Raw genomic sequence first — 12,806 nt, 5'->3', positions numbered from 1 at the left:
AACAATGTCATCTTACAGTTAGTGGTAAGGTCTGTGTAAGACCATAAAGCTTTCATCCTGTAAAAAGCTATACTGCAGACTGTCATTAAATGGTGTTGGGTTGTTTTTCTCTAATAAAAACACCTACCTTAAAAAGTCTCTTTAGGAAGACTGGCTCTCTAAACGATTAAGCAATTTAACAAATATTTATCTCAGAACTAATTTAACAATATCAAGATGAATAGAAAAGCTATATAAGTAAATGATAAGTAGCACAATAAAGTTAATAAATATTATGACATGTAAAACAATAATTTTTAGCAATAATTTATAGAAACAGTAATATTTCAATGTTAATTTCACAACAGTCCATTTTCAAGGGAAGTAATTTTGTTTCAAAAATAGGCTTTGCCACATTCCTTCCAACTTAAAAACTAAAGCCATGAAGTTTAAAAACAAGGCAGGTATGAATGGTTCTAAATTCTCCATTTAAACACAGCGATATTATTTATTTATACATATTATTACACAGTATTCTTCTTTATATTGCACACGAAACACAATCAAATTCCTTCATCATTCTAACACTAAAAATGCTGGCCAGGTCATCTCCAATATCAGTTTGAACACACGTATAAATGTCAACATCACCATCACTGAAAATTTGAACAACAAAATTAAACAAAAAGTTACAATGAATCGTCACCCAGTAAACTGTTGTGTCAAATGCTATGGAAATTGTGACTGTCTAAGAAGTATATATTCTGTATGTGTTTAAGAGACATTTACTATAGAATAAACCAATCATGCCGCGACCAGCTCTTTTTAACAGGCCCTAGTGATGTAAACGTGAGTCAGAGGCTCATTTGCATTTTAAAACACGTCAATTGTGCCGAAACAATCATATTCGCAACCTAGCTTATATCCACATAAACATAATAATCTTGAAGCAAGTTAGCATAAAATAAAATGATGTATTAAACTGACAGCCCTTTAAATGGACCAAAAGGATACAGCAATGTTGTTCCTGTCGATTCATACACATTCATCTTGAACTATGTATAATAACTGAATGTATTTGTAATGGACCTTTGAACCATGAAAATGAGGTCACAGTCTGTTGAAACCTAAGACCAGTCAGGCATTTGTATGTAACAATCATTCTGTACACCAAATATAGTGGCCTTATTGCCTATATCAACTGAGATTTAGACCAAACCACATAAAAACTTAACATTGTTCAATTTTATTACATTATCAATGACTAGTATTTCAAATTTTTGACTTAATATGAACCATAAAAATAAGATCAAGGTAAAAAGAACTCATCCAGGCAGACATAAACACATAACTATCATATCTTGCACCAAATATAGTTAGCCTGTCTCTTACAGCATCTGAGAAACAGACCTAATTACAATAAATTAATATGCCCAATGAACCATGAAAATGGGATCAAGGTCAGATAAACTCTGCCAGTTAGACATGTACACCTTACAATTATTCTATTCATTAAATATAGTTGAGAGGTTGCTTATAGTATCTGAAAGATTGACAAACCAGTAAAACTTAGACTGGACCAATAAACTATAATAATGAGATGAAGGTTAGATAAAACCTGTCTGAAAGACCATTAAAAAAATACTATATCACCTTTCACATGACTTAAAACAATGGATATTGTTGTAAGAAATACATCTAGTACAACCTTTCACTAGCTATGAGCTAAACTATTTCACCAGTTGATCAGTTTGTAAAGATGGATTCAAACTGCAATTTGGTAAGACACATGTATAAGCAATGGGTATTGTGAAATAGAAAAGCCTTTAAGATAAGCACAGTAACATCAATAACTTTGTTAAACTTTTACTGACTATTATGAAACATGGACAGAAGATTCTTCTTGATTAAACTTTCACTGACTATTATGAAACATGGACAGAAGATTCTTTTTGATTAAACTTTCACTGACTATTATGAAACATGGACAGAAGATTCTTTTTGATTAAACTTTCACTGACTATTATGAAACATGGACAGAAGATTCTTCTTGATTAAACTTTCACTGACTATTATGAAACATGGACAGAAGATTCTTCTTGATTAAATGTTCACCGACTATTATGAAACATGGACAGAAGATTCTTCTTGATTAAACTTTCACTGACTATTATGAAACATGGACAGAAGATTCTTCTTGATTAAACGTTCACTGACTATTATGAAACATGGACAGAAGATTCTTCTTGATTAAACTTTCACTGACTATTATGAAACATGGACAGAAGATTCTTCTTGATAAAATTTTCACTGACTATTATGAAACATGGACAGAAGATTCTTCTTGATAAAATTTTCACTGACTATTATGAAACATGGACAGAAGATTCTTCTTGATAAAATTTTCACTGACTATTATGAAACATGGACAGAAGATTCTTCTTGATAAAATTTTCACTGACTATTATGAAACATGGACAGAAGATTCTTCTTGATTAAGAAATAGCATATGAAAAAAAAAAGGATTTTGTAAAATAAATTGTATTTCACTGTTTAATAGACTCTGGCAATCGACATTACACAACACATATTATAATGAGTCGCAATCGAGACAAGGCATAGATTTCCTTAAAACCCTTTACAATTTTGTCGAGCCAGAAAGCTCGACATAGGGATAGTGATCTAGTGGCAGCGGCATTAACTTACTTCTTAAAAGCTTTATATTTTAGGTGGAAACCTGGATGCCTCATACTTAGTATACAGATGCCTTATGTTATGAAGTTTCCGTCTGTCACATGTCCATTGTTCTTGACCTCATTTTCATGGTTTAGTGACTATTTTAAATAAAAAGTTAAGATTTTTTTTTTTAAATCTTAATTTCTCTCTTATTATCAGTACGGTAAATAAGAGGATAAATATGTATTTTATATGTGCATACCTTGTAAGGTCCTCATGTCCATCAGACAGTTTTCACTTGACCAGAACCTCATTTCATGGATCAGTGAATAAGGTTAAGTTTTGGTGGTCAAGTCCATATCTTAGATACTGTAAGCAATAGTTGTAGTTTATTTTGTGTATTGAAGGATTGTATGGTGTACATGTCCAACTGGCAGGTGTCATCTGACCGTGACCTCATTTTCATGGTTCATTGGGTATAGTAATGTTTTTGTGTTTTGGTCTGTTTTTGTAAACTGTGTGCAATTGGTCTACTATCTTTGGTGTATGGAATGATTGTAAGGTGTACATGTCCAACTGGCAGATCACATCTGACTTTGACCTCATTTTCATGGTTCAGTGGTCAAAAAAAGAAAAGTTAAAAGTTTTTGAGTGTTGATTTTTTTTTCTCTAATGCTATATGCAATTGGTCAACTATATTTTGTCTATTGAAATATTTTATGATGTTTACAAGTGTCTGTCCCGCAGATTTTATTTGACCTTGACCACATTTTCATGGTTCATTGCTCAGTGTTAAGATTTTGTGTTTTGGTCTGTTTTTGTTAAGCTATACGCAATAGGTCAACTATATTTGTTGTATTGAAGGATTGTAAGCTGTACATGCATTGCATGATTCATCTGACCTTGACCTCATTTTCATGGTACAATTTTGGTCAAGTCTGTTTCTTAGACACTATAAGCAATAGGTCAACTGTATTTAGTGTATTGATTCATTGTAAGGTGTACATGCATCTCTTGTTTGGTTTATATGACCTTCACCTCATTTTCTTGGGTCATGTTTAGTTTATGTGATATTTGTAGTAAAGCTTTATAATATATTTAGGACTGACAACATAATATCATTGGTTGGTAAAGAAAGCAAGACATTTCAGTGTGTGCACTCTTGTTTAGTAGAAAGAGCAAACAATACATGACAATGAAATCATTGTAAATATTTTCGTATACTGAGTGGTTCTAAAATCCACTAAAAGTTTCAACCCAAAAAAGCATCACCTCATAAAACCACTCTAACAGTGTAGCTTTGGGAAGGGACTTCTTCATCTTAAGCTTCTAGTATACACATCAACTCAGCTACTTTACATTCAGAAATTTTTGTATCCATTTATTATTGTGATTATTGAAATATGGATAACAATGTGAGATGAAGTATGGTGATCTAAAAGTGCCAAATCTACTTCATTTGCACTCTGTTGCATAATTCATTAATTAGCAATCATACTACTGGTATATCTTCTCATTTAATAAAAATGATCAGCTACATTTAGGCTGTGGTATATGTGTGAGCCAAAAATTGTTCTCACAGCAGTCTTTACCTTTCACAGCCAGCAATCTTGAAATATTTATTATACCTTATTATAGAGTTTCTTAATTTTCCTGCACTAATTTATATACTGCAGCTGTGCTATTTGCACAGTCAAATTGCATTGACCTTATTTTCAATTGCAATTAGTTTGAGGTTCAAACTTTGTTTTACAGGACTATATATTCATTTGTGATATACAGTCACTGACCATATATCGCCTTGTTTATGATGTTGACAATGCGTTTGTGTAAAATTTCATTTATGATGTCAATAAAAAATACAGGTTTGCAGAAATTTTAGGTTGTCCCCTCTAAATTAAAAATTGATGGTTTTTACCATAAATAATTCATTTGGAACAATAATAAGATTTGCAGTATATAAAGAATAACCATACATTATCTTGAAATATAAATTTTATTTGTACTATGCTCAAAACAGGCAAAAATACTCACCAAAGCCTCAATTTCTACCTGTTTCTAAGCCTTTTACAAATAAAATTTATATTTCCAGACAATGTATGGTTATTCTATATTTTGTCTTTGGGAAGCTGTCTAAATAACAGTACACATATTTTTATTTAAATTTCTAATATTAAACCAGATGCTCCGCAGGGCACAGCTTTATACGACCGCAGAGGTCGAACCCTGAAAAGTTTGGGCAAGTATGGACACAACATTTAAGCTTAATACAGCTCTGAATTTGGATTGTGATTAAATAGTTGACACAACATAGGTTTCTGACACAGAATGAATGTGGTCCAAGAACTTAAACTTAAAAACTTTAAATTGGATATTTACCTATTATGATCCAATATCCAAAATCTAAATACATGGTTAGATTCAGCATATCAAAGAACCCCAAGAATTCAATTTTTGATGAAATCAAATAATGTTCATTTTTAGACCCTTTAGACCTCAATGTGGACCAATTTGATAACGGGCCCAAATATTAAAAATCTAAATACATGGTTAGATTCAGCATATTGAAGAACCCATATATTCAATTTTTGTTGAAATCAAACAAAGTTTAATTTTTGACCCTTTGGACCTTAATGTGCACCAATTTGAAAACAGGACAATACTGTGCAATTGAATAAGTCTTGCTATTGCGCAAAACTGTACAATTGATAATTTCTTGCTATTGTGCAATATTGTGCAATTAGATATTTCTTGCTATTGTGCAATACTAGGCAATTGAAGATTTCTTGCTATTGTACAATACTGTGCAATTGAAGATTTCTTGCTATTGCACAATACTGTGCAATTGAAAATTTCTTGCTATTGCACAATACTGTGCCATTGAAGATTTCTTGCTATTGCACAATACTGTGTAATTGAAAATTTCTTGCTATTGCACAATACTTACTATAATAATTTTGGACCCCGATTTAGACCAACTTGAAAACTACCGTAGGCCCATAATCAAAAATCTAAGTACAATAGTACATGTTTAGATTCAGCATATCAAAGAACCCCAAGTTTTCAATATTTGTTAAAATTAAGCTAAGTTTAATTTGGGAACCTTTGGACCTTAATGTAGACCAATTTGAAAACAGGACCAAAAATTAAGAATCTGAATACATGGTTAGATTTGGCATATCAAAGAACCCCAATAATTCATTTTTTGATGAAATCAAACAAAGTTTTATTTTGGCCCCTTTTGGCCCCTAATTCGTTGGGACCAACACTCCCAACCTTCCTTTTGTGGTTGTAAACCTTGTGTTTAAATTTCATAGATTTCTATTAACTTATACTAAAGTTATTGTGCTTATTTGGGACCGGTTATTGGCCCCTAATTCCTAAACTGTTCGGACTAAAACTCCCAAAATCAATCCAAACCTACCGTTTGTGGTCATAGACCATATGTTAAAATTTCATAGATTTCTGTTTACTTATACTAAAGTTATTGTGCAAAAACCAAGAAAATGCTTATTTGGGCCCTTTTTGGCCCCTAATTTCTAAACTGTTGGGACCAAAACACCCAAAATCAATCCCAACCTTCCTTTTATGGTCATAAACCTTGTGTTTAAATTTCATAGATTTCTATTCACTTTTACTAAAGTTAGAGTGTGAAAACCAAATGTCTTCGACGATGACGACGACAACGACGACGCCAACGTGATACCAATATACGACCAAAAAAAATTCACTTTTTGTGGTCGTATAAAAACAGCATAAGTGCTGTACCACAAGAGGTAAAAAGATTTACTTATTTGCAACAATATTTAATAAAAAAAACCCAGTAAAATAATACAAATCAAACATATTCATTGCACTCTACCCAGTAAAAAAGGTAGACAATTATAAAATATTGCATGATGATGAGTTCATTTCATCTCTATCATCGTCTGAAGATTCATCTGAATCATCCTCATAATCTACACAACCATTGGTTTGATCTGCATAATTTTGATTAGGTCCGTCACTACTATACATCTCTCTGTGATTGGTTGTATTCATGAGAGGCTGTCTGCCAACCAATAATGATTGACTTTCATGATGATGATAATGATTACTTTTGTTGGAGTGGCCTATTGGGTTAAGTTCAACAGCTAGCTTTTCTGCCATGTGAACTGGTAAATGTTTGTGTTGTGAATGAGCACAGTCAATGAGGTAGCCAACAACAGGCATCTGTAATCTGACTGACCATGGATCTGGCTCTGGTGTTTCTAATTCCTGGAGAGAAAAAAACCCAATGTTATTTAATAAGGGCTACAAATGAAATGAGTTGTGCTCTATAATACATGTCAATATCTCTGCAAAGCTATAATACTGAAAAAATATAAACATGAGCAATATTTCTGTTTATGTTTAATTTCTAGTCATGTAAATAGTTAATTTGAAGGATTAATCCTTGGTGCTTGCCTGCTTTATCAATCATTTATAATACCATTCAATAAACCTTTATAATCTGTACAGCTTGAACTATCCTAAAGTCAGTACAAGATATTCTAGCTTTATGCTCTGAGTAGCAACTGCATATATAAAATGTAAATTACATCTATCATGATAAAATAAAGGAAGCTTGGTAAAGTTAGAGGTGACCGTTTTCAGTGTTGAAATGTTTAAGTTATGTAACACAGGGTGGAAGTTTCTATCTAAGAGTGTAAAAATGTTGAACTTCCACAAATGTATTGCAATGGAAGAATCCCATTTCTCTAAATTTTGTGCTATTTTCCCATTTCCTGATGAGTGTGAGAAAAACATTTCTCCTCACTAGTGAAATATCTGTTCTCAGCAAATGAATAGTCGAAATTTGATTATGACGTCAAAATGTTTTGTTTTCTTCTGAATTTTCCTATTGTGACGTCATGAAAAAAGGCAACCTTGTCTGATGACGTCGCATATAAAGAACACAAGTTTCTGAAAATCTTTGAAAAAGAATGATAAAAATCACCAGAAAAACAGATTCCTACACTATAACTTGTGTATTACGATATTTCTCCACTCTCGACAGTTAAATTTTAATTATTATAAAAGTTCGGCAAGCCTCACGCTTTAAATAATAAAATTTAACTGTCGAGAGTGGAGAAATATCGTAATACACTTGTTGCAGTATAGGAATCTATATTTCTCTGATGATTTCAGAAATTATATGGTTAAAAATGACATCCTTTTTAGTGAAAAAAATATATTTTTACATTTACATTAAGATTTTATTTTGAATGGTTGCTGTCATACTAGTTTTTGCAATTTGCATCTTCTAATTTTGGATTACATGCCATTAAAATAAAAATAAAGCAAAAAGAAAAAACACCAAAAGTTTCAAACATAAAGAGATGATAGTTTGTTAAAAATACAGGCAGTGAGACATGAACAGTTAGGAAACTTAAAAACAACAGAATCATGAATGTATATGATGTTATAATTTTGACACAATTTTTCAAGAAAATGTTGAAATTAGGACAGTGACAAATTATTTTATTAAAAGGTATATGATCCTTTTTTATTCCCCTATTTAAAAAAAAAACTCTGGTAAAGAGATGACTTGCCTGTAACAACTGATAATGAAGTAAATCTCTCATCTGTGGAAGTTCTTGTCTATCTTTAAATGCTAATGGTGATCTACCATCCTGTAATAAATAGTATAACTTTCAACGAGTTGATATTTGTTATAAAATTCAATATTGTGAAGCAGGTATAACTTTATGCAATTAATTTCACTTCAAATCTCCTCTGTCTGAAGGACTAGATGCTACATTTTTTTGGGATCAACTTGCAATCTCATTAATGTTTAGAATAAGTTTGAAGAAGGCATAGACCAAAACTTAGCAGGAATATGTCTTTTTGTATTAGACTTCTTCACAATAAGGCATTTTGCTTCGATTTATACATTAATCTCTGATCAATAGCTAATAGGCTCAAATTTGTGATGATCTTTGGATATTTTACACGTTGGTGGTAGCTGTTCTGTTGAAATTTGGGTACTACACAGATAATTTTTTCATCAATAGAAACTTTCCCTGAATTCATGCCAGGATACACTCTCATAATGCAAACAATTTTGTTTGGTGCTGAATGATGCCCTACAGTAAATAAATTTGAAGAAAAGGATTAAATGTCTTTCTCAATCATATGACAGTTTAAAATAAAAGGAATAAAAACAACTTAATAAAAATACTTTCCATGTACATATTAGTCCCACATAAATTTTGTCTACATAATTGATTTACCTTGTCTACAGCAAAGTCTGATGAACCATAATCCATTAATATATCCACAAACTCCTTTCCATCTGCCATTCCATAGGCATAGTGAAGAGCTGTCCTGAAAAACTATGAGGTGACAAAAATATTAAAGTTATTGTGCAAATAATGACTTTTACTTATTGTGAAAATGTATTGTTTAATGCTTCATTTCATCCATTAGTTAACATAAAACATTTAAACATACTGATTCAAAGTGTTGATTTCAATTTGAATATGTCTTCCTCAATAAATAAAATAAATTGCTTCGCTGAGTGCAGCTGGATACGACCGCAGATGTCCAACCCTGAAAAGTTAGGGCCAAAAAGTACACAATATTCACGCTTGATACAGGTCTGAATTTGGATTGTAACTAAATTTTTACACATAATAGATTTCTGAAACAGAATAACTGTAGTCAAAGAGCTTCAAATAGGTTATATATTTCAATTTTTTGCTTTTGTGCAATACACTATGCTATTGCAAATTGACCCCCCTTTCCCCCCTAAAAATATTTTACTCAGGTTTTTTGCTTTTCTGGAAAACACTATGCTGTTGTAACCCCCCAAAAAAAATATTTGAAGAAGTTCTTTTGAAATCTAAAATGAGAAAAATTGTCCCACTCCAATTGTTTCACCTCCCCCTTTCCCTTAATCCCCCCCCCCCCAAAAAAAAATTCTTTCCTTCAAGATATGGTCAGTATCTCAATTTAAATTTCTAGTGGAGTTTGCAATTTGCAACTATAATTAACCATTTAAATACATCATAAAAGTTTTTAAAAAAATAAAAAATGACATACATAGTCATGGCTAAAATTAATATTAATTAATAGTAACTGCTAAAAATAAATTGACAGCTAATCACTTCAAGACAATCATCATTTCTTAATACATTATTTACAAAACACCACTAATTCGGGCCCGGCCAGAAAGCACATACCAGAAAGTAGTACATATTTAACACAAAATAGTTCCTACGCATGAGTGTAACTTTCAAAATATGTAGAATATTTAGGTATTTTTGGCATCAAATGAAAGCTGAAGGACTGGTGATCATTGTAGAACACTTTTGGACTTAAAATTTTGAATATTAAAAAAACTGCACCAAATTTTAAAAAGAGGGTACATTTAGTCTGTTTGTCAGATCTGAAGTACCTGTTTTGGTACATCCAAAGTTCCGGGAACCAGTTCTTTCTTATATGCCATTAAAGGTATGTTGATTTTTTTCAGTACAAGACACCATAAAGTGTTGCTTTGACATGTAATGATTGCCAATTTATTTGAACTTAAAAATAAAAGAGGTGTGCCTACTTGAAATGGAGGAATTTAACATAGAAAGCAATGGGACCATGAATTAGTGATGTACTTCCGCAGTGTAAGGGAGGTAATCTTAGTGTTCTTTAAATTGTCTCAATTAACCAGAAAAACCCTTGTTTTCCCCCTTTTTTGACCCTAATTAATAAATGGTTTGGGTGATTTACACATTGCAATATGAAAAAGACAACTACCATTGCTGAAAAATATATGTTAACCTCTGGATGTCTTTTGGTTTATGTCTTTTGGTTGCTTTCTCATGGGCCTGAATCCCACATCTCTTTTTATTTATATTGACATAGGATGGTCTAAACAACTGCTTACATAGATCTTACACTTTTGTACATGCTTTACCTCCTATCAAAATATTTGTTTACCTGGTCTCTGACAGAATCCAATTTTTGTTTACATTGATAAACCAATGCTTCTGCTATCTCACAGCAAGTCTTCATATCTTTTCTTAGCACAGCTTTGTGTAAGGCTGGCTGACCTTTAGCCTGGACATGAAAAAGGTGCAAATCAAAGTATTTTTGACATTTCAAAAGAATAAAAAAAGTATATATAGTAACAAGGCAATTTTCAAATCAATTGTTTTGTGCATAATTGATATCAATGAAATCAGTCTCTTCCTTTAGACTAATATTAGAAGTAGATAATAACCTTCAAACATGAAAACTTTCTAACTTTGCATAGTCATGTTACACAAATAACCATTCCAAGCAAAATTGATGGATCAAATTAGAATCCTTGAATATTTAAAATAAATGTACCAATTCTTAATAGCTGTATACCAAATCTTTTTGTTATGCTTATCATACATTTCTGTAATCAATGAACTGTGAATGAGAATGAAGGCCTAATTCATCTCCATTAAATACAGAAGTATAGCTGTAGATTCCCCTGAATATCAAACTGGAAAACAGGAGATATGAGTTGAGATTATAAATATTTTTCCTTTTCTTATTTACCTGGATCCTACTATCAGCCAAACAAGTCTGTAAATGTTTACATTTTTCACAATACATCAAATCTTTGACTTTTTCACTTTCACACATTTCAACTGCTTCATGGAAATCTTCAATTTGATTCTGTACAAAAGAAAAAAAGTTAAGAAAATAAATGAAGCAGTTTTATATATTCTTGTATGAGAATTAGAGGATAGTTTCAGTCATTGATAATTTTTGTAGATATTGTATTGCTGCTCATTCTACTATTTCAAGTATCTGTCAGTAAGTAAGTCTTGACATTATAATAATTTCTGCCCATTAAGATCTTCCCAAATTATTAAGATAAAACTATAGAAACAATTATTTGCTCTTTATGCTTATGATTTATCATTAGCCATGGTGGTTTGGCAGTGAAGACAAAAAACAGATACTTTTTACTACAAACCATAAGGATCATTCAGGGAGAGGAAATGGGGAATGTGTCAAAGCAACAACAACCCGACCTGATAGAGCAGACAACAGTATGGTTAAATAAGTTCACTTGTTTCAGAGGAGATGATTTTGAAAAAGTTTATGCCAACAGACTCACATTGACCATAGGAAGCTAAAGTTTGTAACTTTAACCTTATTTCACTTGGACCTTTAAAGTAGAGAAGCTACATGTATCTTCTTGTTTACACACCTGAAGGTGGTGAACAAGAATACTAATTTTCATTTATTTCCAAGTGGAATTTAAGAAACAGATGGACACAACATGTTTAGGAAACACATAGACAAATAAATTGTTATAAATACAACATATTTCTGTAGATCTTCTGGCAATAGTCCATATTTTTATTTTCAATGATGTTTTTGCCATGCTATTATATACTGAGTGACAATGAAAATGCAACACTTGGCTTTTCAAAAATAAAATTTATATTAGTAATGATAATCTTTCAAAATAAATTGTTCTTGAAAATTAACAATTTTAACAATAGATCAATATCAAACAAAAATGTTTCATTGTTATCTTTCGGGAGCAATAGGTAAACAAAAACATCCAAAGTCGAATCATCAACTCACAGTCCCAGGGATCTCCATGGCCTGTTTAACGATGGAGCCCCGCCATCGTTCAAATGTCTTGCGCCATCGTCAAATGACTCGCGCCATCGTTAAATTGTCTTGCGCCATCGTTAAATTGTCTTCCGCCATCGTTCAAAACTTCATCGTTTTTTGTAGCCCGACGCCATTTTTTTTATTAATTATAATCAAATGCATGTAATTGCATAACCCTTAGGCTTTTTATGTTATAATCCAGTACAGTTCTAACGCCTGAGGGATATCCGGATTAAGATCGCTAATTACTTGTACCTGAGCTTGTACAGGTAGATCAACAACCAGACAGGAGAATACTATCTGAGGATAGACGATCCATTTGTGGAAGTAATCAACTAAGTTTCAGCAAATGATTAGGATCATTTAGATTAAATAAATAAATTAATAAATTAATCCAGTTACAACATGTACAAAGAAAACAGTTTAACAAGTCGAACACGTGCTTTATTTTGACTTACGCAATCAGCATCCCCCTTTTTTAAGAAGTACAAAATAAGACGCAAAACAGTAAATATTATTTCATCGCA

General features: G+C 31.8%; 1 protein-coding gene across 1 annotated transcript in view; it reads right to left on the bottom strand.

Moving 5' to 3' along the window:
* Window positions 1–6,445: 6,445 nt before the first annotated feature.
* LOC139523868 (uncharacterized) overlaps window positions 6,446–12,806 on the bottom strand; it is a 30,854-nt gene continuing 24,493 nt past the window's right edge. The window contains exons 15-19 of the mRNA XM_071318232.1: window positions 11,203–11,322; window positions 10,612–10,731; window positions 8,910–9,011; window positions 8,229–8,309; window positions 6,446–6,912 (exon numbers count right to left, since the gene is read on the bottom strand). Coding sequence (XP_071174333.1) covers window positions 6,538–6,912; window positions 8,229–8,309; window positions 8,910–9,011; window positions 10,612–10,731; window positions 11,203–11,322 — 798 coding nt within the window. The 3' untranslated portion in view covers window positions 6,446–6,537. The remainder of the gene's footprint in view (window positions 6,913–8,228; window positions 8,310–8,909; window positions 9,012–10,611; window positions 10,732–11,202; window positions 11,323–12,806) is intronic.

Source organism: Mytilus edulis, chromosome 5 (assembly GCF_963676685.1).
Source record: "Mytilus edulis chromosome 5, xbMytEdul2.2, whole genome shotgun sequence".
NCBI classification, from domain to species: domain Eukaryota; kingdom Metazoa; phylum Mollusca; class Bivalvia; order Mytilida; family Mytilidae; genus Mytilus; species Mytilus edulis.
The sequence above is the reverse complement of the archived record's forward strand: the minus strand, read 5'-3'. Positions and strand labels throughout refer to the sequence as shown.